General features: G+C 43.2%; 1 protein-coding gene across 2 annotated transcripts in view; it reads right to left on the bottom strand.

Moving 5' to 3' along the window:
- Positions 1-26725, bottom strand: part of prim2 (DNA primase subunit 2) — a 238939-nt gene that overhangs the window by 36408 nt on the left and 175806 nt on the right. For both annotated transcript variants that reach the window (XR_004412093.1, XM_033021862.1), the window contains exons 10-11: positions 5700-5826; positions 4000-4082 (exon numbers count right to left, since the gene is read on the bottom strand). Coding sequence is in view for 1 of the 2 variants with exons in the window: in XM_033021862.1 (XP_032877753.1) it covers positions 4000-4082; positions 5700-5826 (210 nt within the window). In the remaining variant the exon portion in view is untranslated. The remainder of the gene's footprint in view (positions 1-3999; positions 4083-5699; positions 5827-26725) is intronic.

Here is a 26725-nt window from a genome sequence, read left to right as displayed (position 1 = left end):
GAAGTACAACGGGATCTGGGGGTCCTTGTACATCAGTCTATGAAAGTAAGCATGCAGGTACAGCAGCTGGGCTTGTACACTCTGGAGTTTAGAAGGATGAGAGCAGATCTCATCGAAACATATAAGATTGTTAAGAGTTTGGACACGCTAGAGGCAGGAAACGTGTTCCTGATGTTGGGGGAGTCCAGAACCAGGGGCCACAGTTTAAGAATAAGGAGTAAGCCATTTAGAACGCAGACGAGGAAACGTTTTTTCTCACAAAGAGTGGTGAGTCTGTGGAATTCTCTGCCTCAGAGGGCAGTGGAGGCAGGTTCTCTGGATGCTTTCAAGAGAGAGCTAGGTAGGGATCTTAAAATTAGCAGAGTCAGGGGATATGGGGAGAAGGCAGGAACGGGGTACTGATTGGGGATGATCAGCCATGATCACATTGAATGGCGGTGCTGGCTCGAAGGGCTGAATGGCCTACTCCTGCACCTATTGTCTATTGTCCACAGTTTTGGTCTTACCAAAGCAAAGGAGGCTGTCGAAAGGAGATTTCAACAGGTTAACTTCGGGGATGAGAGGACTCTTTTATCAAAAGAGCTAAACTGAGATCCGTCTTCTTTGGCATTTAGAAGAATGAGGGGTGATCTTACCGATACATACAAGATCCTAAGGGGGCCTAACAGGGTAGATGTCAACATGTTTTCACCAGTGAGAGTCTCAAACAAAGGGACGTAGTTTCAAGATAAGGGGACAGTCATTTAAAACATATAAATTACTTTTTGTAAATGATTGTGAAGGATAGATCATCAGAAGTGCTTTAAGTGGAAGTAAATACATTTTTGAAATACCAGTTAAATGGGGGGTATGTGACAGATGGGGAGTTAAGGCCTGGGATAGACTAGATTAGTTTAGTTTAGAGATACAGCATGGAAAAAGCTGAGTCCGTGCCGACCAGCGAAGACATCCTACACACTAGGGACAACTTACAGAAGCCAATTAACCTACAAACCTGCACATCTTTGGAATGTGGAAGGAAACCAGAGCACCCGGAAAAACTCACACGGTCACAGGGAGAATGTACAAACTCTGTACAGACAGCACCTGTAGAAGGATCGAAGCAGGGTCTCTGCGCTGTAAAGCAGCAACTGCACCGTTATGCCATCGTACCATCCTATTCAATGGCGGAGCAAGTTTATGGAGCGGTATGGTCAATTCCTGCTTCTATTTGCGTGTGTTCTTCTTTACAAAAACAGGCCATTTGTTCAACTGATCCATGCTAGTGTTTATGCCCTACATGAGCACAAGCAGTTTAGTTTAGTTTAGCGATACAGAGTGGAAACAGACCCTTCGGCCCAGCGAGTCAGCGTCGACCAGCGATCCCCGCACATTAACACTATCCTACACACACTTTGGGCAATTTACACATACACCAAGCCAATTACCCTACATACCCTTTGTACATACAGTTTGTGATTTAAAAATAAATTCTAATTATTAAAAAAAACTAAAACAACATGCTGCAACTTGGAATATGCTGGCTTATATTACAAGGCGGTTAATTGTAATTGGCATTGCTTGATGATTTGACCAAAGAAGGAATACTTTGATAAATGGCACAGATGATAATCAGCAATGAACCAGCAGTCCAACTGTGGATGAAATTATGCTGATGAAAAACCCCATGCCTTTTCATCTAAGATAAGGCTACCACAACTCATTTTTTGTTTCCTGAGGGAGAAAGAAAATCCCGGGGGAATTTATGATAAAATGCATTTATTATTTCTATTCCCCCATACACACCTGGGGATTTGTTGGTTTGTGGCTAATTATTTTTGACGGATTGAGCCAGGTATTATTTTCAGGGTCTCCAAGCAGCAGGAAGTGTAAGAAACATCTGTCCAGTCACCATAGTTTTAAGCTTCTTCTAACAACATTCGCAGTATCTGTGTTAAAAATGATCAGCTCTGCCTCTTAAGGCTCCAAACCATATAGACAAGGGGGCATTATTTTTGACAGCACTACTATGATTGTTCATTTATTTGTATACCCACACATTTTGTTGTTATGGGTTTTACAGAATACTATGTTTGTTGTGCTGCTGAAGTAAGAATTTAATTGTTCCTTTCGGCATGTATATATGACAATAAAACACTCTTGAGATAATGAATGGCAGAATTTGCTGCATTAGGACAGTTACGTCAGAATCAAATCAGCCCCTTGCACTACATGATTGAATTTATTGTTTTAATTGAATTTTTTCCAATACTCAGGAACAGGACTTTTTAAATTATTATTCATTCAAGGGATGTGGGCTTTGTAGGCTGAGCCAGCATTTAATTGTCCATCCCTAACTGAGAGACGATTGTGGTGATCCACGTGGGTGGGCGGCGCAACTCACGTCGCAGCGGCCTCTGCAGTCCGTCTGTCGTTTTATTTTGTTTTTTTTGTCGCGTTTGAATGTTTTGAATGTAGTTTAAAGTGCTTTTTTTTAACTGGGTATGTGTGTGGAAGGCGGTGGGTGGGGGAAACTTTAAAAATCTTTCCCCTGCACGGAGAACCCGACCTTTTCCCTGTCGGGTCTCCGTTGTCGTTGGGGCCTAGCACCGTGGAGCGGCCTCCAACCGGAACGACCTGGGGCTCCAGTCGCGGAGCCTGCGGACTTACTTACCATCGTGGAGCTGGCCGAGTTCGGAGCGGGAGGAGCTGTGGTGGCGCGCTGCTGCGACCCGACCCCGGGGATTCGGAGCTCCAACCGTAGGTCTGGTGGACAGTAACACCGGGAGCCCGCGGGTCCCTGCTGGGAGACCGCTTTTCGGGGCATCCGCAACGGCGACTTCTCCCGCCCGAGTTGCGGGGTTGAAAATTACCTGGAGCGGGGCCTTATATCATCGCCCGGCGCGACTTTAAATGGCCGCGGCACTTGTTAGCGCCCGCCGGGGGCTCCAATACCAAGACCCGGAGCGCGGCCTTGCATCGCCCGGCGCGGCTTTAATGGCCGCGGGACACTTACCATCGCCCGCCGGGGGCTTTGACTCTGACATCGGGAGGAGAATGAGGAGTGCAGGGGAGAGACAAGACTTTGCCTTCCATCACAGTGAGGAGGAGATTCACTGTGATGGATGTTTGTGTAAATTGTGTTGTGTCTTGATTCTTTTTCTTGTGTGTATGACTGCAGAAACCAAATTTCGTTTGAACCTCAATGGGGTTCAAATGACAACAAATAAATTGTATTGTATTGTATTGTATTGGAATGCCCCAGTCCTTGAGGTGTGGATATATCCATAATTAGGGTGGGAATTCCAGGATTTTGACCCAGTGATGGTGAAGGAGCGCAAAATGCTTCCAAGTTAGGATGGTGTGTAGCTTGGAGGGCAACCTCCAAGCCGTGTTCCTTTGTTTTTGCTACCCTTATCCTTCTAGCTGGTCGAAGTTGTGGGTTTGGAAGTTACTTTCCAAGGAGCATTGGTGAGTTGCTGCAGTGCATCTTGCAGATGGTACAAACTGCTGCTGCTCTCATAGGTGCATGGCTGTAGAAGGGGTTCCCATCAAATGGTTGCTATGTCCCGTATGGTGCTGAGTTTCTTGGGTGGCGTTGCAGCTGCCCTTCTCCAAGCAGGTGGGGATAATCCCATCACACTCCTAACTTGAGCTTTGTAGAAGGCAGAGAGGCGTTGTGGAGATCGGAGGTGAGTTACTCACTGAAGGATGCCCAGCCCCTGAACAATAATAGGCTATTCAGACCCTTCAGTAATTTTCACAACTAATTTTGATCATGCTTGATTGTGCCCTATTTCCAACTGCAGCCTTGGTTCCATAATCGTTAATATCCTTGTTCAGCAAAATCATATTATGTTTGATATTTTCAAACTGACCTAAAAATCATTGAGGGATTCAGCCCAGCTGCAAGATTTAGCTTCAAAATCTCAAAAGCCGTGCTACATTCAACGAATATGTCAAAAGACAATGGCGTATACAAAATTTAAAGGCTATTGGCCATGAAGTCCGATCACTTACCTGGTTTATTTCTGCAGGTGAAATCTTATAGGACTGCAGCTTTGGCTTTAGTAGGTCAACATCACTGTGCCGAAATGGACAGCCTAAGAAGTAAAGCAATGCAGAAGGAATATTTATTAACACATCAGACTCTGGATGGAAGAAATCCCAGTGCACAACTATAAAGAGCAGCAGAAATGTTCGCCTCAGATGTCTCAGCTAAGATTTCTCCCAAAACCACATTGCTTTAAGAGATTGTTCAGTCATTATAATATTGTACTCTCTGGGATGGCAAATTGATTACTGTATTTCCATTTTCACAAAGGGGAATATATTATTAGTACTGACGAGATTATTAAGTGGTAAGGGATATTTGGGGTCATGAATGATTCTCCACCATTGACAAATTTGCTTGCTAAAGGGCCTGTCCCACTTAGGCGAGTCTTTAGGCGATTGCCAGGGACTAGTTTTAATGGCATTCACTTACGACACCTGGCGACAACCTATGACAGCACCTACGTCAACCTACGACAGCAAATATTGTCGCCATGATTTTCCCAAAATTGTTCAACATGTTGAAAATTTAGCGGCAGTCACCTGTGGTTGCCCAGAAAATCGCTTAAGTGGGACAGGCCCATAAGGCATTCTGCTAACTTGTCTTCAACCTTCCAAAGAAGTGCAGGTTTGTAGGTTAATTGGCTGCTGTACATTGCATGTAGGGTAGAACTAGTGTACGGGTGATCGCTGGTCAGTGCAGACTCGGTGATGTTGTATCTCTAAACCTAACTAAACTAAACAAACTTTCTCGACTCCAAGACTTTGGCTGGTGACTGGATGCTGTCAATGTGTCACAGGTGAGATTTTTCAAATAATGACCGCTACACACACACAGATTGTTTATCCAGAGTAGGGGAAGCAAGAACCAGAGGTCATAGGTTTAAGGTGAATGTAATTCCCTCCATAAGCCTCCAGCACTGAACTTCCTTTCGCCACACTTTGGAGCATAAACATATGGCCTAGGTTTTCATGATCTCTTTTGAAAACACTCTGAAGTACATTGGACTGTCACACAACACTAATGGTGCTGATTAAATGCAAGTAGATGCAGGAGTATAGTGTTCTTAGTTTGCTGAATTTAGCAGAGAATAGCCATGGCATTTAAATTGCTGGGAAAAGTTGGTTTCAATCTAGTTCCTAGTGCATAGGTTCTAAATACTCAAATCTTTCAACACCCACAAAAGGAAATGGTGCAGGAGACTGGGGACAAAGCTTGCTCTCAGTCAAAGGACTATGGCAAAGAGACGTGTGCATTTTGAACGTTTGTCAGAACACTTGCTGAGGTTTGCTATGCAATGGCAAGGCAATAACTGGCCAATCCCCCCCAAAATTATTCTACACCTTAAAGTTTAACATACACCTCATGTCTTTCATATTTTTTTATTTATCCAGTTGCATGTGCTGGAGGACAGATATATGATGTCCATTGCAAATAAATGAGGAAAAATGGAAAACAGTGCTCAGCAAGGTGGAATGCAAAGTATAGCCTGAATGAATGGTTCATGGTTCATCTCATTCATTCAGGAGACAGTCGGGACTCTAACAGAGCAGAACAGTGATTAACACAAACTGTACCCTCTAGGTTGTTGGAAAATGCAGTCAAACAAACATTGCCATGTTCTTTCCAGGTCCTTTCAATGCAAAAGAGAGAATTGTTGACTTACCATGATAGTCCCCTTGTCCCGGCGGGTTTGACAGAATAATCTTCATGCAGCTAAACGGGGTATAGTCCGTTCTCTTGCCTTCCTTTCCAAAATTGTGGCGTATATTGTATGCATATGATTTATCAAACTAGATAACAAAGCAGAATAGAAATGCATTATTAATCATGTGGTATTGTGCACGATCATTCGTAAAATTCCCACGTCTGGAGATCTGAAGGATGACCGTCGACCTGAAACATTGCTGCCTGACCTGAGAGTTTCAGTATATTCTGTTTTATAACCTGTCAGAAATATGGCTGAACATACAGATGACAGAATAATGCGTGCTTGGTATCAGATCCCACTCCAATTACCTCAAAACAGTTAGACCAAAATCCCACTTTCATCACCTTAACATCTTGCACTGACCTCACCCTCAAACGAAGCGTGGCCCATTTAGTTAAGCTATCAGAACACCATCTCTGCCTGTGCGCAAAAGTAATTGCCACTTACAGAAAAGTGGGCAGAACAGAGCAGAACAGTGATCGTTGGGCCGAAGGATCAGTTTCCACGTTGTATGACTCTCTCTATGAGCAGGGGCTAATGTGGTGGGAGGGCCACGGGTTAAGGTACCTTGTAGAAAATCTCCTTTGTTTATGAAGAACACAATTATCATCTTTCCATAATAGAAACAGAAAATTCTGCCGACATCCAAAAGGCTGGCAGCATCTGCGGAGCAAGAAGTGGAACCACTACCACAGACGACAGCTGTTCATCTGATGATGGGCTGTCGGCCAGGATTGCTCACTTTGTTCTCCCTCCAATTACACTGACTGTCTTTGCGTGTTTCCATAGTTTTCTGTTTTTAATTCAGATTCCCATCATCTGCAGTTTATTGCTTTACAGTCTTTCCATAAAATGAATCGGAAAAGTCTTATTTGTATGCTGATGGAACTGACCACAGAAAGCTGTCTTTGCTGCTCATGAGTCATGAAGCCTGGCTTCTTGGCCTGGCTGCCTCTCGCATATCAAATTATCGTCTTGGATTTTCTTACTGTACACGTGCAAAGAATGTTGATTACAGAAACCAGGGTCAAACATGTTCTCTCAAATAGTCTTCCAAAGATTTTGGAAAAAAAAATTCAAAATGCATCCTTGGCAAGTGATTTGAAATCCTTCAATTGTAGCTTGTCGGAAAAATAAGCACAACACATGTCAGAAGCAAAAATTGCTTTATGTATACTTTAAACTCAGTTCATAACTCAAGGTGTGCTGAAGGTAGCTGGCTACTTGATTAATGAAGCCATTCTCCCTGGTTTTCTACCTGGAATTTATTAGTAATAGCTAGAAACCAAATACTTTTCCAAGTACACAAAATTGAAACTTGCACATGAAATTTCCCTTAAGTACCATTACCCAAACAGGCTGCTAATACTTTCTTAATATGTGGATTTAAATACTTGCATCTTCTTCATCTTAATCCTTATTAATCACAATCACAATAATACTTTATTAGCCAAGTATGTTTTGCAATATACGAGGAATTAAAGTACCTATGCCCAAGATAAAGGATCAAAACATGAAATTATTTCAATCCATGTATTATGAGAGTATTAACAACATGTTTGGGTAAATCTACTTAAGGGAAATTTCATGTGTAAGTTTCAATTTTGTGTACTTGGAAGAGTATTTGAACTTATACTGAGCATCTTTGGACTGTGAATAATGGTATCAATTCACCATGTTAAAACTGCAAACAACTGCGAGTAATGAATTTCCCCAAAGAAACGTTCTTACTTTGGCTCCCAGCATAAATCAGTTCTACAACATTTAGCTACTTATTATATTACATCAATGATAAAATGGACAAGCAAATATCCCTGAAGCTCCATGCTTGAGTGAAAATTCTATTACGATAGAAACAATTGACGAAGATGCCTTTGAATATAAAACTTTATGCAGCCAATGTCATCATCCTCAGTGTAACTTAGAACACGAAGTGCTGGAGTAACTCAGCGGGTGAGGCAGTGTTTTTGGAAGACATGGATAGGCGACGTTTCAGGTCAGGTTTCTTCTTCAGAGAGGAGAAAAACCTCTTCAAAGTAGGCAGAGAGAGGAAGAGACCATAAGTAAGCAAAAAAAAAGAATGGGTCCCAATCCAAAATATTGCCTATCCATGCCTTATGCATGAAGTTACTCCAGCACTTAATGTTCTTCACAAGATTCCAACCCTGCAGTTCATTGTGTTCTCAATATCATTTGTTGCTCCCTTCTTATGCCTCATTTACAAGATAATTTTCAACAATGTTTTTGGACAATCTGTTCTAATACCTTGTAATTTCCTTTTGACAAGGGAAACCATTCAACCCATCAGGTCTATACTGGCTCTCAGGGAAATCCTATCAACCCCATTTGTCTTAATTATTTCCCTGCAACTTTTTCTTTCTCACATGGCTCATCAACTTTCACCCGATTCTGCCATCCCTACACCTGCTCCAGGGGTAATTTTCAGTAACCAATTAACCTATCCTGATCGTAGGGGTGTGTGGGGAAAACTATGCGGTGAGTGTGCTAACTCAATACAGGAAACACCACAGGTCAGGATGGAACCTGGGTTGTTGGAGCTGCGAGGCAACATTGCTGTAGAAACAAAGAACAGCTGTTTACAGAGAAGGACACAAAGTACTGGGGCATCTCAGCAGGTCAAGCAGCATCTCTGGCGAACATGGATAGGTGACGTTTCAGGTCGACCCAAAATGTCACCTATCCATATTCTCCATAGATGCTGCTGACTCGCTGAGTTCAGCACTTTGTGCTGTGCTGTTCCCTGACTCAATGTAAAATGTTACTTGCAGCTGTTCCTCTGAAGCATCTCAGCATGATTCACTATAACAAAGGTGCTGTAAAAAGGCACATTGTTGTCCCTTTATTTAAAACTTACAGATAATTTGACCCAGTCTCTGTGATCTTAGAGCGACAGAGACCTGGGTTCAATCCTGACTGTGGGTGTTGTCTGTACAGAGTTTGTACGATCTCCCTGTGACCGCGTGGGCTTTCTCCCACACTCCAACGACGTGTAGGTTGTCGGATAGTTGGCTTCTGTAAATTGCCCCTAGTGTGTCAAAAGGATAGCATAGAACTAGCGTATGGGTGATCGATGGTCGGTGTGGACTCGTTTGTCCAAAGGGCCTGTGTCCACAATTTTTCTCTAAGCTAAACTACACTATACTTTTTCTGTTCACTAGGAACAGATTAGGAAAAGGGGAGATGCAATAAGACCTGGGTGTCATGGTACACCAGTCATTGAAAGTAGGCATGGAGGTGCAGCAGGCAGTGAAGAAAGCGAATGGTATGTTAGCATTCATTGCAAAAGGATTTGAGTATAGGAGCAGGGAGGTTCTACTGCAGTTGTACAGGGTCTTGGTGAGACCACACCTGGAGTATTGCGTACAGTTTTGGTCTCCTAATCTGAGGAAAGACATTCTTGCCGTAGAGGGAGTACAGAGAAGGTTCACCAGACTGATTCCTGGAATGTCAGGACTTTCATATGAAGAAAGACTGGATAGACTTGGCTTGTACTCGCTAGAAATAGAAGATTGAGGGGGGATCTTATAGAAACTTACAAAATTCTTAAGGGGTTGGACAGGCTAGATGCAGGAAGATTGTTCCCGATGTTGGGGAAGTCCAGAACAAGGGGTCACAGTTTAAGGATAAGGAGGAAATCTTTTAGGACCGAGATGAGAAAAAAAAAATTCACACAGAGAGTGGTGAATCTCTGGAATTCTCTGCCACAGAAGGTAGTTGAGGCCAGTTCATTGGCTATTTTTTAGAGGGTGTTAGATGTGGCCCTTGTGGCTAAAGGGATCAGGGGGTATGGAGAGAAGGCAGGTACAGGATACTGAGTTGGATGATCAGCCATGATCATATTGAATGGCGGTGCAGGTTTGAAGGGCCGAATGGCCTACTCCTGCACCTATTTTCTATGTTTCTATGTCTATGTTTCTACTAGCAGCATGAGTTTGTATTACAGCCCTTTTGACATGGGAGGCCAATTTACTCAACTTCCGGGTCCAACTTTGATACCCATCTAACCAGCATCTTGTGGCAGCAAGTTCCATATTCCAACCATACGATTTTCAAATAAATGCTTTTTAAATGTCCAGACAACACAATAGACAACTCCTGCAAGCAATTTCAAAATAGAACAAGGAATATCTTCCTTCCATTTTCAGCATATATTCCTGTCTCTTTCAATAAAGAACTACTTGCTCTGCACAACAATGACAGAACCATCACTTTATCAGGGGATGTTTTACTCAGAGGCTCATTCATACTTCACTGATGATGACCAAGGCAAGCGCACCATGTGATTGAGTAGTTTTATATTCAAAGATATCCTCGACATCTGTTTCTGTACTAATAGAATTTTCACTCATGCATGGAGGCGCTGATATATTCCCTACTCCATTCAATTTTTGTTGTAAAATAATTTCTTAGGACAAACTTTGAAAAATTATTATTTTCTAAAAGTAACAATGATAAATATTTAAAGAGGTAAATCGATACACTATTTATAACTCTCAATCTCTACAACGAACAGAGGGCGACCAGTAAATGAGAGATGTGTTGCATGTATGTGGTTAATCAAGAAGAATGAAGTTTAAAACTCAGATTAGAGTTTTAGGAAATACTACATGGGCCTGGATGCTCCTAGAATGAAGGATGAATCTCTCATGCACACCTGCAAATGTTCATGGGAACCAAACACTTGAAATGTTATAGAATTTGGGTAGGCGAACGAGGGATTGAGTAGGAGGGAATTAACCTGGTGAACCTATGCTGCACTCCCTCAATAGCACAAATGTCCTTCCTGAAATTAGGAGACCAAAACTGCACACGATACACCAGGTGTGGTCTCAGCAGGGCCCTGTACAACTGCAGTAGGGCCTCCTTGCTCCTAAACTCTGAGGATTTGAGTTTAGGAGCAAGACGGGGACGGAGGGTAGATGGAGGTGGGGGAGGTAGGACGGCATGGAACACAAAGCCAAAAAACAAACACAGCTACGAACTGGCATGGCGGGTAGAGCTGCTGCCTCGAGGCGCCAGGGGCCCGGGTTTGATCCCAACCACAGGTGCAGTCTGTGCGGAGCCCGCATGTTCTCCCCACGACTCATGTAGGCCCTCTCCGGGTGCTCCGGCCTCCTCCCACACTCCAAGGACATGCGGGCTCGTAGGTTAATTGGCCCCGGCAAAGATTGTAAATTGTTCGTAGTGTTTGTAGGACAGTGGTAGTGTACGGAGTGATGCTGGTCGGCGCAGACTCGGCAGACCAAAGGGCCTGCCTCCATGCTGCATCTCTAAACCAAACTAGTGTATAGTTGATCGATGGTCGGCGCGGACTTGATGGGCCGAAGGGCCTGTTTCTGCGCTGTATCTCTAAACTAAACTACTATGTGAACGGGCCATCGCTGGTCAGCGCGGACTTGGTGGGCCGAAGGGCCTGTTTCTGAGCCGTATCTCTAAAATAGACAATAGGCAATAGGTGCAGGAGTAGGCCATTCGGCCCTTCGAGCCAGCACCGCCATTCAATGTGATCATGGCTGATCATCCCCAATCAGTACCCCGTTCCTGCCTTCTCTCCATACCGCCTGACTCCGCTATTTTTAAGAGCCTGATCTAGCTCTCTCTTGAAAGCATCCAGAGAACCTGCCTCCACCGCCCTCTGAGGCAGAGAATTCCACAGACTCACCACCACTCTGTGAGAAAAAGTGTTTCCTCGTCTCTGTTCTAAATGGCTTACTCCTTATTCTTGAACTGTGGCTCCTGGTTCTGGACTCCACAAACATCGGGAACATGTTTCCTGCCTCTAGCGTGTCCAAGCCCTTAACAATCTTATATGTTTCAATGAGATAAATATGGAGGTGGGGGAGGTACAATGAGATGAAATGAGATGAAAATAAATGAGTGTACGGTGTGATCGCTGGTCGGCGTGGACTTGGTTGGTCGAAGGGCCTGTTTCCACACTGTATCTCTAAACTAAACTAGTGTACAGTGTACAGGGTAATCGCTGGTCGGTCCGGTCTTGGTGGGCCAAAGGGCCCGTTTCCGCTTTGTATCTCTAAACCAGTTTGCACCAGTTTAGTTTAAGAGATTATGCACGGAAACAGGCCATTTAGCCCATTGAGTCCACGCCGACCAGCGATCCCCATAAACTAGCACTACCCTATACACTAGGGACAATTTACAATTTCACCGAAGCCAATTAACCTACAAACCTGCACGTCCCTGGAGTGTGGGAGGAAACCGGAGCACCCGGAGAAACCCCACCAGGTCACGGGGAGAACGTGCAAACTCCACACAGGCAGCACCCGTAGTCAGGATGGAACCCGGGTCTCTGACGCCGTGAGGCAGAATCAACATCGCTACGTCACCGTGCCGCCCTCTAATAACCTTCAAACATTTCCCCGCCTGCCCTAAAGCTGATACAGCACGGAGAAAGGCCCTTCAGCCCAACTTGCCCACACTGACCAAGATGCTCCATCCACACTAGTCCCATCCGCCCACGCCTGGTCCATATCCCTCCAAACCCCTCCCATCCATGTACGTATCCAAATGTCCTTTAAACGGTCCCTGCTTCAACCACCTCCTCCGCAGCTCGCTCCATACACCCACCACCCTCCGTATAAAAAAGCTGCTCCTCAAGTTCCCACTAATCTCTCTCACCTCACCCCAAACCCATGTCCCCTGGTCCTTGACTCCCCCACTCTGGGCAAGAGACTCCGTGCGTCCGCCCGATCCGTTCCTCTCATGATTCCGCACACCTCCACAAGATCACCCCTCATCCTCCTGCGCTGCAAGGAATAGAGTCCCAGCCTGCTCAACCTCTCCCTGCAAATATTACTGCAAACCGAGTTCACACATGGCATAACATGTCTGCAGCTGTGCTGCAGCTTGTAAATCCATTCTGCCGATCTTCCAAACTGAATAAAAATGATCGATTTAGTTCCGATAATCTGTTACTTTTACCAGCTACCCCAAAACTGCAGAGCATAATTCTGGGCTGAACTTGCACTGTTACATAACTTGATCAGTGAAATATCAGATTGCTGTATTACAATCTGAAAGATCTGTGGTAGAAATGGAGGTCTTTCGGCCCATCCCGTCCATGATAGCCAAAAAACTATTTCAAGTGAAACTAACTTCCCAATTCTTGGCCCACTGCCATACAGCAATTTCCTCTCCAAGATCATTTAAAGCGTGCTGAGGATTTCAGTCTCCACCACCCATTGAGTTCCAGAACTCCTCTCTTGTTAATTCCCCTCCAATTCTTCAACCAATGAAAACACATTTATGTCCCTGAGCTACATGAGAAATAGGACCTTCCTGTTTATCAAAGCTTCTTATCCAGCTGTTATCAAGCAACTGAATCAACCCACCACAACCAGTGAGCAGTGCTGAACTACTATCTACCTCTTTGGTGACCCTCGGACTATTCTTGATCGGATTTTGCTGGGTTTACCTTGCACTAAACGTTATTCCCATATCATGTATCTATACACTGTGAATGGCTCAATTGGAATCATGTGTTGTCTTTCTGCTGACTAGATAGCACGCAACAAAAGCTTTTCACTGTACCTCGGAACACATGACAATAAACTAAACTATATACTAAATTTCATATACTTCAGTTGCATCTCCCCAGTCTTCTTAATTCCAAAGAAAATAAACTCGGCCTCGGCACGCTCTCTTTGTAATCAGAATTCCCCAGCCATAGAAACATCCCATTATATCTCCTGGGTACCATCTCCAGTCCTATAACCGTCTTGTTGTATTTTGTCACATTGTTGCAATTGTGGCCTAACTGATATATTGTACGGTTGTAGCATAACTTCCCAAGTCTTCTATTCAATGTGCCAGCCAACAAAGGCAAGTATCACAACCACATTAACCACTATCCTACTATCTTTGGCTATGTCGGTACCTTCGCCCCAAGGTTCCTTTGCTCCTGCATGTTTTTCAGTACCCCGGCATTTACCATGTAGTCTTTTGTTAACCTCCCCAAATGCACTTCTTCACATAAAAATCAGCTATGTGTCCAATTTACCAATGCGCTGATAGCTTCCTAGAACAGTGGTTCCCCAAACCTTTTCGGACCGTTGCCCCCTTAACTCACCCCCAGTACACCCCTACCCCACCCTGTAAAAAGCATTGTTCAGAATAGACGTTTGCACGACCCACTATGATCAGCGGTTGTGACTCATGCACAACACTATTTACTAACATTTCTAATTAAATAAAACATTGATTTAGTGATAATTACAAGTGCGAGGGCGCTAACAGCAGCATTTAGATTATTACCTCAATAATTATGCATGAATCATTGTATAATATGCAAGTAATAACTTTGAAATATTCCAAGATTTATTATTTAGCAATACAGTGTGCACTTGTAGAGAGGTCAGTGGAGCGCAGGGCAGAATAACTGGCCCAAAAGCATGTCAAGTGCTTACTGACATCTCCCTTGTCCAATGTCCCGCCCGCCTCCGCTGCTCCTTAGTGCCCTTCCAGGTAAATCCCCAGCCCCTCAGGGGGCAGTACCGCCCACTTTGAGAACCAATGTTCTAGAAATTCAATCCACATGATGAGACACACTGTCAATTTTGGTGTCGTTATCAAACTTTAAGTGCAATTGCTGCATTTAAATCCTAATCATTTTTATGTATGACAAAAGGGCTTGATATCAACACCATTTACTAAAATTAATGTTGGCCAATGCCTTTCCCTTTTCCCACTGAGCCCATTTTTAGCCCAATCCAACGTCACTGTATCAAATATCCTGTTTTATTTTAACTTCGGAAGTAGGATCACCTCATTTTGCTAAAATTAATATGATCTACATCAAATGCTCCATTCTCATCAATATATATTTTTTCCCCTCAATTATTAGTCATACACAACTTACCCACTAACAAACCCATTCTTCCTGTCCTCAATTACTTAACCCTCTCTAAAAACGGATGTATGCCACCATCCAGACAGTAGCATTACTTTCTGAATGACTGATCTTTAATTGTTTTATTTCTTTCCTTCTCTCTTTTTATAGAACAGTACCCTGCACTGTTTAGAAGCCACTAGTTTAATGGAAGATTGATGGGTAGTTTGACAACTGTAGATAATGCACCATGAACACAATGAATAAAAAACTAAATTATTTGCTGCTAAAATAAGCAATGTTGTGCTGTAATTTGTGTGTGAATGTGCAAACAGCTGCCAGGAAACGCCACTGAAGTTTGCCCATTTAAAATATATTATTGGATAGGAGCGTGTTCAATTTTCATATCAAATTCTTGGAGAAGGACATATCCGACAGACAATCAATTATTTGTAAACTATATCAATGCGGGAACCAAGCATATCATTTTGAAGTTTGCTGACCATACAGAACTAGCTCAAGATTTCAGCATCTGTAGTTCCTTGTGTCTCTGTGTCCCTTGGTCACGTGAGAGATGGGTCCTTACTGTTTACCATCTAGGCTTCTCATTATTTCATATCTCTCGGTTACATTTCAGTTGCAAGTTGTAGGGAAGATGCCAAGAGACTGCAAGGCAATTTTTGAAAAGTTGAACGAATTGGCAAACACCTGACAGATGCAGTATAATGCTGATAAATGTGAAGTGATCCACTTTGGCAGTAAAAAAACTAAAAGGCACAATATTATTTAAGTGGGTAGGGAGGAATTGCAGATAATGGTTTATACGAAAGACACAAAAAAAGCTGGAGTAACTCAGCGGGTCAAGCAGCATCTCTGGAGAAAGGGGATAGGTGATGTTTCGGGTCGAGACCCTTCTTTGGGTCTTTGACCCCCTTCTCCCCCCCATCCCCCCCCCCCCCCCCCCCCATGCCTATGTTCACCTATCACTTAAGATTGACACAAAATTCTGGAGTAACTCAGCGGGACAGGCAGCATCTCTGGATAAAAGGCACCCATCACTTGCCCCTGTCCTGCCTCTCCTCTCTCCCAGCTTTCTCCCCACCCCCTGCCCCTCTCACAATCAGTCTGAAGAAGGGTCCAGATCCAAATTGTCACCTATCCGTGTTCTCCAAGATGCTGCCTAACATCACAGCTTGTCACTGCCAATCTGTTTTCAAATCCTTTGCATTAAGTACCTCACTCTCCTATACTGACCCAGCAACTGCCAATGGCATATATGTGTAGGAAGAAACTGCAGATGCTGGTTTAAACTGAAGATAGACACCAAATGCTGGAGTAACTCAGCAGACAGGCAGCATCTCTGGAGAATGAATGGGTGACGTTTCGGGTCAAGACCCTTCTTCAGACTGATCATATATATATCAGGTGAAACCGTGAGCATTGCCAGGAGGACCAATACATGCCTCATGAAAATTATCTCATTAGAATTATTCAGTTAATATTTGCTGAAACAGAGGGCTGTTTCTATGCTGCCGTCCTTGGAGTAAAATTTGAACCAAAGGCATATTCTCTTCCATTCATAAATAGTGAAGGAGGTTAGCAGTCTACAAAGACATCATTTTGTACAAATGCAAATTCTCTGTCGTGACATAACTTTAGTTGCCAATTATGTTCATATTTTACCCCACGTTCAGTTTAGCCCTCCCAAGGAAAATTGAAATATCCAACGGTTTCTCACTGAAAACGAATAACTCAGATCAATGAATATGTTGCATTTAACGAGAATGGAAACAATTATCTGACACTTCTTAAATGACATGAATTTGTATAAAATATTATATTATGCAACTACTTTCCACCAAGTCAATTTTACTGGATTTATTGCTTCATAGCAGTAGTTTCAGCCAAGAGTTCTGTTCAAAGTCATTTTTATTTAAATGGATTAGGTAGAATGGAATCATAATATCCTAGACCTGAGTCAGCTATTCGATGCCTTAGGACTACAAAGAGCCCCAGCTCTTTTGAAAACAATACATTTAGGCTGACTTTCCAATTAACTGTTTGCCATGTTCCTACATTACTTTCCTTGTCTAGTTCTTATCCAATTCCCTTTGGAAGGTTATTATTAAATCTATGTCCACAACCAGATCTTGCACTGAAATCCTAATTCTAAAAAAAGCTCTTGCCTTAAAATATTTTTATGTTGCCTCTGGTTCTTTGCTTAGAGTGTTGCTGATTCTCCTCTTAACCAAACAATCATAGCCCAATGATCACCTTCAATGACTTGTCTTCCTGTGTTCTCTGGTGGCCTCAGAACCTTTTATGAATTCCACCCAATTTTCATCAACATCACCTGAAAATAACACCAGTTTCCACATGTACATCACCAGGCCAACGTTAGCACCAATCTTCTTTCCCCTGTATGAGATGAGAGGAAATTAAAAAGCTGGTCCTGTCATGGTATTCAGGTTCCCAGACTACTTTGCAATAGAGCGGTAAATTTACTTGTACTTCTTCCAGCTTGATAAGTTGTGTTCAGTGCTCATGGTGTTGTCTCCTCTATATTGGGGAAACCAAATCCAGACTGGGAGAGCGCTTTATAAAACAAATGTTCAGCCCAACAGAATGATCCCAGCTGCCTGTTGCTCCAATTCTCTATGCCTTTTCCATTCTGATCTCTGCATCCAGCCTCCTGCGCTGTTCAAATGAAGCTCAGCGCAAGCAGGAGCTATAGCAACTTTTTCTTCATACCAGACTTGTTACCGCCTTCTAGACTCAACATGATTAAATACCCTCCCCCCAGCCTTTTATTTCACATGAGCAATATTTATTTATCTCCCTTCAAATAACTTCAGATTTTGTTCATTGCCTTTTATTTACATTTCTTCTATCACGTTTAACGCACCAGCCTTTTCCACTCTCGTTCAGGCATCTCCACTTTCACTCTCTCCTGCACTCCACCCCTACATAGTCTTCCTTTTGTTTTCTTTGCATTCCTCAGTTCATCTCAAACTTATTCTCAAACATGCTATTGCTCTAGCTTTTCCCAATTCCGATGAACAGTCAATGAGCAAACACATTAACCGATTTTCTCTCTCCACAGGTAATGTCGGATTTCTCAAAATCTCCAACAATTTCCATTTTAATTCAAGCATGGTAAGTTACAATTAACGAAAAAGCTACTTGGGCACGCAAAGTGACCATCGAGGAAGCTGAACAGATAAGGTACTTTAAAATTAGTCCGTAAATTAAAACAAATGAAATGCCTCATGTACATCAGAGGAAAAGGAAGAAAAGTGAGAAAACAGACGATTACTGTAAGTGTGGACACAGCTTAGAAAATGCAGTATTGAGTTTCCGTGTTTTGGCATTTACTTAGCAAGATGATCGGGTTCCATTGTAGCATTGACTGGAAGTGCAAATTAGATTTGAATAAATAAAGAACTTGGCAGGCATGTCTTAGCACACTCATTGGAATAAATATTTAAAGATTTTAGATGTCGGAGAGTCCATCTTCATATTTTGTCATTCCTTATGATAAAGGAGGCTAATCAGCCCATCCAGTCCATGCTTGCTCACAAAGTAATCCCATTCCCCATTAACTTCCCCTTTACCCTATTCTCCTCAATATACCGATCAAGTCTTTCCAGACTCACCCATCTGCTTGGAACACTGCAGCACCTTACAACTCTCTCTATTTAACAGACTAATCTACACATCTCTGGAGTATGGGAGGAAACCATAAAACCCAGAGATGACACAAGGTCATCAGGAGGATGTGCAGCACTGGAGGTTAGGATTAAAAAAGAGGGAAGTGGAGCCAAGATAGCAGCTCTATAAGCTTTGTCACTGTGTTTCCCTAGTAGATAGTCTAAAGGCACTGTGCTTATTTTATGAAAAACATTAGAAGGAATAATGCAACCATACATGAATTAAATGTATACCCGAGCACGACAGAGGAAACGTTGGTGGAAGAGTATGAGAGATATAAGCTATATGGTAAAAGTCTGAAGCCATTTATAAAAGAATGAGCTTGCTTTTGTATTGTGTCTTTCATGACTCTGGGCAACAGTGATTTACAGTCAATTAAGTTTAAAGGATAGCAAAGTCCCAAAAGCAGTCACATCATATCAATTGTAGAGGGTTTTTTTTCAACAGAGTTACAAGAATGCAACTGCAACTGAAATTACCACGGAGAGCGGAAGTGAATGTTGTAAATGTAAGATTAAATATGTCAGAAATGTAGATTATCTGACATTTTTAAACTCAATTTTCTTTGGAAAGCTGCAATCTGTTTAGTTGGAAGATGAGATGCTGCCCCTCAAGCAACTGTTCAACTTACTTGAAACTCCATCATCTATTTTGTAATTTAATCACTAATGTCTTCCACCCTGTTATACTGTAGATCTCATCTTTTGTTTTGTCCTTCATCCTCGCTTTATGCCTCTCTACTTACCTAAAGTCAGCCCTGTTGAAATGTACAAGTAGTACAAGTAGTACACGTACTGCGTTTCTGTTGTTTATCTCTTTGTAGAGGCTTCTGGATCTGCTCGACACTTTCTGCATTTTCTGTTCTTATTTTAAATTCCTCGCATATAGGGATTTGCTTTTGTACAATGTGTTTGACTAGATTAAATTATGACTAGATGGTAAGAAATAGGGCAAGTAAAAAACATTCAAATGATAGAGGGTGAAATATGGGGACAAAACTGCAGAGGAAATTCAGGGTTTTTTTGAAAATGAATGAGCAGATATAGTTTAAAGCAAATGTACAAAATAAACAGGGCAATTGCACAATTAATATGAAAATATCCTCAAGATCTAACACTTGGCTGCTTCCTTAAAACTGTGTGTCATTATTGCCCAAACCTGTTTATACCTCTTTATAATGGATTTTGATTATAGTGGACGGATCTATTGACCTTCACTGCCAGGCTGAGCGGACAACGCCATCCCCGGCCTGCATCACTTCCAGGCTGGGCTGCCAGCCATTGCCCACACAGCCTCCTCGGCCGCTTCACGCTGCACCTGCCGCCGACCCTTAACTATACTCAGACTGCCCGCAGGCCGCGACCAATGATTCTACCGATCCTCGCCTCAACTCATCGAGATTTCAGGTCCAGTTCCAGACTGAGAGTCTGAAGAAGGGTCTCAACCCCAAATGTCACCAATCCATGTTCTCTAGAAATGCTGCTTGACCTGCTGAGTTACTCCTGGACTTTGTGTCCTTTTGTGTATTAACTGGCAGCTGCAGCTCTTTGTTTCCACTACTTGTACAATGATACTCTATTACTCGGTAATCCCTTAAGGGCCTGTCCCACTTGCATGCGATTGCATGCGTTTGGAGTGACCAAACGGAAGCGGAGTTCACGCGAAGTTCGTGCTAAGTACGCGCTAAGTTTGTGCGTGACGTAATTTGCGTCATACTTACTAATCAGCTGGGCAGGAGGCGGGCCGACTGAATTTGGGCGTCGAACGGCGTAGGGCGGTGACGTCATCAAGCAACGCCACGCCAGGCGGTGATGTCATTGCGCAACACCACGCGCTAGGCGTCCGCCGTCAAGATGCTGCGTACGCCATCAAGACGCTGCGTACGACCGCAATGCGCCTGCGTTCCGACAGGCCGTTGGCACGCGAAGATTTCGGCCACTGCCAGAATTTCGGAGCCCCGCGCGATCTCGGGACCAGCCCCGCACAACTCCGCGCTTCTAAGTGGGACCGGCCCCGCGCGGCCATACGGTACCCGTACGCCTCAAGCGACCATGAGGTCGCGTAATTTGCGAGCCACGGTCGCATAAGTGGGACAGGCCCTTTACTCAGTTCGAGTGTACATATCACCAATAGTGGCACCATTCCTCATCCCCATGGTCCATTATAAAGAGGGTTTACTGTGTAGTCATTTTTCTTATTGATAACTCATTTACTTTATATGAAATGATTAATTCCTCATACTTTTTTACTCTCATTCTCATTAATTCTTTTATGGTAAGTTATTATACCTCTGCTTGCCTTGCTTTTTGTGCCCATTTAAAATATACATGAAGTAGTGAAGGTCAATTCCACACGATTCATTTTTCACCCATGTTTCTGGCACATTTATATCGACTTTTGTTCACCAATGCTTTCAGAGCTATTTTGGTCTTTAAATTCCAAGAAATATTTCAAAAAAACCCAAACATAAAGAGCTTCTACAAGAGGAAAGTAACTAAGGTCCCTCAGAGGATGAGACTGGGGAATTAATAATGGGAAATAAGAAAATGGCAAAGACTGAACAAATACTTTGCAACATTCTTCACAGCGGAAGACACTAAAAGCATCTCAATGATTGAATAAAATCCAGAGGCAAAAGGGTGGGGAAAACTTAAATCGCCATCTCAAGGAAAAAAATAATCAGAAAATTGATGAGTACTCTTTAGTCAGAGGGTGGTGAATGTGGAATTCAGACAGCTGTGGAGGCCAGGTCAATGGATATTTTTAAGGCGGAGATTGACAGATTCTTGATTAGTACGGGTGTCAGGGGTTATGGGGAGAAGGCAGGAGAATGGAGTTGAGAGGGAAAGATCGATCAGCCATGGCGGAGTAGACTTGATGGGCCGAATGGCCTAATTCTGCTCCTAGATCTTATGAAAGGCTGACATATCATGGAAATGAACTTAAAAGAAGTGGCTGTAGATATTGATTCTTATGTTACAAAAAATCCTAGATTACGGAAAACTACAAATGTAACACCCCTTCACAAGGTGAACAGGTGAACAGCCCAATGTAACACCCCTTCTCAAAACAGCAGGAGATTATAGGGTAGTTGAAATTTTGGGGGAGGGGGGGGGGGGGAAGCTGTAATCCATCATTACGGAAGTAGGAGAAGGATATTTAGAAAATCTTAATATAATCATGCCAAGCATCATGGTTTTCCAAAAGGGAAATCATGCCGGCAAATTTATGAGTTCTTTGTGAAATGGTAATGAGCAGGGAGGATAATGGAGAACTAGTAGGTGGAGAATATTTAGACTTCCCAAAGGCATTTAATAGCTCGGAAAGTTGTGGAGTAATATATTACTATGGAGAGAGGATCGGCTAACCAACTGAAAACAGAGAGCAGGAATAAATTAAATGGAAAAGAGAAAATGGAGACAAAAGACTGCAGATGCTGGCAGTAGAAAAGAAAGTGCTTGAAGAACACAGCTGGTCAGGCAGTGTATGTGGAGGGAGTGGACTAACAATATTTTGGGTTGGTTCATCTACCGATGCTGCCTAACCAGCTGACTTCCTCCAGCACTTTGTTTTTTTTGCCATAAACAGGAAATGCTGGAAACACACAGAAGATCAGGCAGTATTTGTAGAAAACGAAACAGACCTAACAGTGGAGGTCATAGGCTGGCTGAGGGTCTCAACATGAAGTTTTCACTCTGTTTTTCTTTCCACTGATGCTGCTTGACTGTTTCCAGCATTTTCTATTTTTATTTCATATTTCCACCATCTGCAGACTTTTTATTTTCATTTAACCGGGATAAATGTGTCATCAACAAGCTGAAACGAGGCCGGTGCGACAGGAATCAATTTGGAGGCTTCAATCATTTACAATCTTGAAGTCGCAAAGAGAGTTGCTTCAAATCTTCTTCTGAGAAATGGATGGAAAGCTTAGCTTGTGCCAAGTCAAGGCCGATGCGGGTTTGAACCTACAGATTTGTCAGAGACAGTTGTCCTGAAACACTGCACGGGTTCAGAAACACATATCTGCAGTCCTTTCTGCAGAAATGCTGGGCCTATGCTAGTGATTTGTATGTGTGAATCATAGACTCTATCCCTGAAGTTGAGTGGGTAATTGCTGAATTTTAAAAAGAAGAAATTTATCTTAACAATCAGACATTCTTTCCTTCGCTTCTATTCTAAATTTCCATGGGGAATTTAATTATGGTCCAAAAGGTTAATGCGGAAAGAGAAGAAAGACTTCACGTTTGCACCACCTTTCATTATTACATAATGAATTTATGCACTTTGCAACAAATAAGACTTCTGATGCCAAATCACTGCTGTTAATACTCCATAACGATGCTCGCATTATTGCAACAATTATCAATTAATTCATACACTTTTGTATCCTTTAGTCTCTTTTTGTCCCCCTTAGGAGGCTATTTGGGTGGAACTGAGAAATGGGAAAGGTGTAGCAACACTTATAGGGTTGTATTATAGACCGCCTAATGGGGAGCGAGAATTGGAAGAGCAAATATGTAAGGAGATCGCAGATATTAGTAGTAAGCACAATGTAGTGATTGTGGGAGATTTCAATTTTCCACACATAGACTGGGAAACACATTCTGTAAATGGGCTGGATGGTTTGGAGTTTGTAAAATGTGTGCAGGATAGTTTTTTGCAGCAATACATAGAGGTACCTACTAGAGAAGGGGCAGTGCTGGACCTCCTGTTATGAAATGAGATGGGTCAGGTGGCGGAGGTATGTGTTGGGGAACACTTCGGGTCCAGTGATCACAATACCATTAGTTTCAATATAATGGGGATCTTATAGAAACTTACAAAATTCTTAAGGGGTTGGACAGGCTAGATGCAGGAAGATTATTCCTGATGTTGGGGAAGTCCAGAACTAGGGGTCACAGTTTAAGGATAAGAGTCTTTTAGGACCGAGATGAGAAAATCATTTTTTACACAGAGAGTGGTGAATCTGTGGAATTCTCTGCCACAGAAGGTAGTTGAGGCCAGTTCATTGGCTATATTTAAGAGGGAGTTAGATGTGGCCCTTGTGGCTAAAGGGATCAGGGGGTATGGAGAGAAGGCAGGGATGGGATACTGAGTTGGATGATCAACCATGATCATATCGAATGGCGGTGCAGGCTCGAAGGGCCGAATGGCCTACTCCTGCACCTATTTTCTATGTTTCTATGTTTCTATAATTATGGAGAGGGTCAGAACTGGACCTAGGGTTGAGATTTTTGATTGGAGAAAGGCCAATTGGACACTTGGTTCGGAAAAAGAGAGAGATCTACAATAATTATAGGCAGCATGGAGTAAATGAGGTGCTTGAGGAGTATAAAGAATGTAAAAAGAATCTTAAGAAAGAAATTAGAAAAGCTAAAAGAAGATATGAGGTTGCTTTGGCAAGTAAGGTGAAAGTAAATCCAAAGCGTTTCTACAGCTATATTAATAGCAAAAGGATAACGAGGGATAACAAGGAGGAGGAGCCATCTTGGGGAGCGGCTGCTAACCAGCAGCCGTCCGTTTAATTCGCTTTTTTAAAAAGTTTTTAGTAAGTCCTGTGTTTCGTCCGTTGGAGAAATTGACTTTTTAATGTGGGGGGTAGGGGGCAATTTTACTTCTAGGTCCCTACCTGGTCGGTGAGGCAGCTTTTTCTCCGGGCTCCCTGTCGACCCGTCCTCATGGCCTACCAGCGGGCTTGGAGCGCCGTTTCCTGGCGGGGACCGCCCAGCACCTCGGCCTTGGTGGCGGCACAGTGCTGGAGCGCTGTCGCGGGCGATGCCTTGCCTGGGTCGCCGCGCTGGATCGACTCGCTGGAGCTCCGGTGAGCTGTGACCGCCGAGTTCAACACCTCCGGGCTGCGGGTCTGCGGAGCGGAGCGGCGCCGACTTCAACATCGGGAGCCTGGGAGCTCCAACCCGGCGCGGCCTTGTCGGCTTCGGAAGTCGCGGTCTCCAGCTAGGAAGCGGCCGTTCCAGGTGGCCCAGCCGCTGAGAGGACTCTCCCGACGCCGGGGCAAGACCACCCGGTGAGAACGGCCAGGAACATCGGGCCTCCGTAGAGGCAATTGCGGTGGCCTCAATAGGCCTGACTTTGGGTGAACTTGGGTTTGGGGACTGGACATTGTGCCTTCCCCCACAGTGGTATCCATTGTGGGGGGATGATTTTTTTTGTCTGTAAGTAATCCTGTTAGTCTTTGTCCAAGATGGCTGTCGGAAGGGAGAGTGGACGCTGGCGCGCTTTAGCTGCCGCTGCTCTCTCTTCACATTGTGTTTTTGATTTTTTGTTTTTGGACTGAATTCTGTTTTTAATTTGTGTTTCTGTGATGTCTTTATTATTTATTTTATTCTGATTATATGTTTTCTATTCCTGTTAATCTCTGTAAGGTGTCCTTGAGATTTCTGAAAGGCGCCCAAAAATAAAATTTATTATTATTATTATTATAACATTGGTCCATTAGAGAGTCAGAGTGGACAGCTATCTGCAGAGCCAAAAGAGATGGGGGAGATATTGAACAATTTCTTTTCTTCGGTATTCACCAAGGAGAAGGATATTGAATTATGTGAGGTAAGGGAAACAAGTAGAGTAGCTATGGAAACTATGAGATTCAAAAAGAGGAAGTACTGACACTTTTGAAAAATATAAAAGTGGATGTCTCCAGGTCCTGACAGGATATTCCCTAGGACATTGAGGGAAGTTAGTGTAGAAATAGCAGGGGCTATGACTGAAATATTTCAATTGTCATTAGAAACGGGAATAGTGCCGGAGGATTGGCGTACTGCGCATGTTGTTCCATTGTTTAAAAAGGGTTCTAAGAGTAAACCTAGCAATTATAGAGCTGTTAGTTTGACGTCAGTGGTGGGCAAATTAATGGAAAGGATACTTAGAGATAATATATATATAAGCATCTGGATAAACAGGGTCTGATTAGGAACAGTCAACATGGATTTGTGCCTGGAAGGTCATGTTTGACTAATCTTCTTGAATTTTTTGAAGAGGTTACTCGGGAAATTGATGAGGGTAAAGCAGTGGATGTTGTCAATATGGACTTCAGTAAGGCCTTTGACAAGGTTCCTCATGGAAGGTTGGTTAAGAAGGTTCAATTGTTGGGTATTAATGATGGAGTAGCAAGATGGATTCAACAGTGGCTGAATGGGAGATGCCAGAGAGTAATGGTGGATGGCTGTTAGTCAGGTTGGAGGCCGGTGACTAGTGGGGTGCCACAGGGATCTGTGTTGGGTCCACTGTTGTCTGTCATGTACATCAATGATCTGGATGATGGTGTGGTAAATTGGATTAGTAAGTATGCAGATGATACTAAGATAGGTGGTGTTGTGGATAATGAAGTAGATTTTCAAAGTCTACAGAGAGATTTAGGCCATTTGGAAGAGTGGGCTGAAAGATGGCAGATGGAGTTTAATGCTGATAAGTGTGAGGTGCTGAGAATTAAGGGACAGAAGTTTCAGGGTAACATGAGGGGGAACTTCTTTACTCAGAGAGTGGTAGCTGTGTGGAATGAGCTTCCAGTGGAAGTGGTGGAGGCAGGTTCGATTTTATAATTTAAAAATAAATTGGATAGGTATATGGACGGGGAAGGAATGGAGGGTTATGGTCTGGGTGCAGGTAGATGGGACTAGGGGAGAATAAGTGTTCGGCACGGACTAAAAGGGCCGAGTTGGCCTGTTTCCGTGCTGTAATTGTTATATGGATATATAGGTATGTTACCATTTTGTCCCCCTGGTATGTTAGCATTCATAGCAAAAGGATTATGGTATGTTAACATTCATAGCAAAAGGATTTGAGTATAGGAGCAGGGAAGTTCTACTGCATTTGTACAGGGTCTTGGTGAGACCACACCTGGAGTATTGCGTACAGTTTTGGTCTCTTAATCTGAGGAAGGACATACTTGCCATAGAGGGAGTACAGAGAAGGTTCACCAGACTGATTCCTGGGATGTCAGGACTTTCATATAGAATTAGAAGATTGAGGGGGGATCTTATAGAAACTTACAAAATTCTTAAGGGGTTGGACAGGCTAGATGATGCAGGAAGATTGTTCCCGATGTTGGGGAAGTCCAGAACAAGGGGTCACAGTTTAAGGATAAAGGGGAAATCTTTTAGGACTGAGATGAGAAAAACATTTTTTACACAGAGAGTGGTGAATCTTTGCAATTCTCTGCCACAGAATGCAGTTGAGGCCAGTTCATTGGCTATATTTAAGAGGGAGTTAGATGTTGCCCTTGTGGCTAAAGGGATCAGGGGGTATGGAGAGAAGGCAGGTACAGGATACTGAATTGGATGATCAGCCATGATCATATTGAATGGCGGTGCAGGCTCGAAGGGCCGAATGGCCTACTCCTGCACCTATTTTCTATGTTTCTGTATTCTATTCATAGTTTAACCACCCA

Source organism: Amblyraja radiata, chromosome 5 (assembly GCF_010909765.2).
Source record: "Amblyraja radiata isolate CabotCenter1 chromosome 5, sAmbRad1.1.pri, whole genome shotgun sequence".
Classification (NCBI taxonomy): Eukaryota; Metazoa; Chordata; class Chondrichthyes; order Rajiformes; family Rajidae; genus Amblyraja; species Amblyraja radiata.
This window is presented reverse-complemented; position numbering and strand designations above follow the sequence as displayed.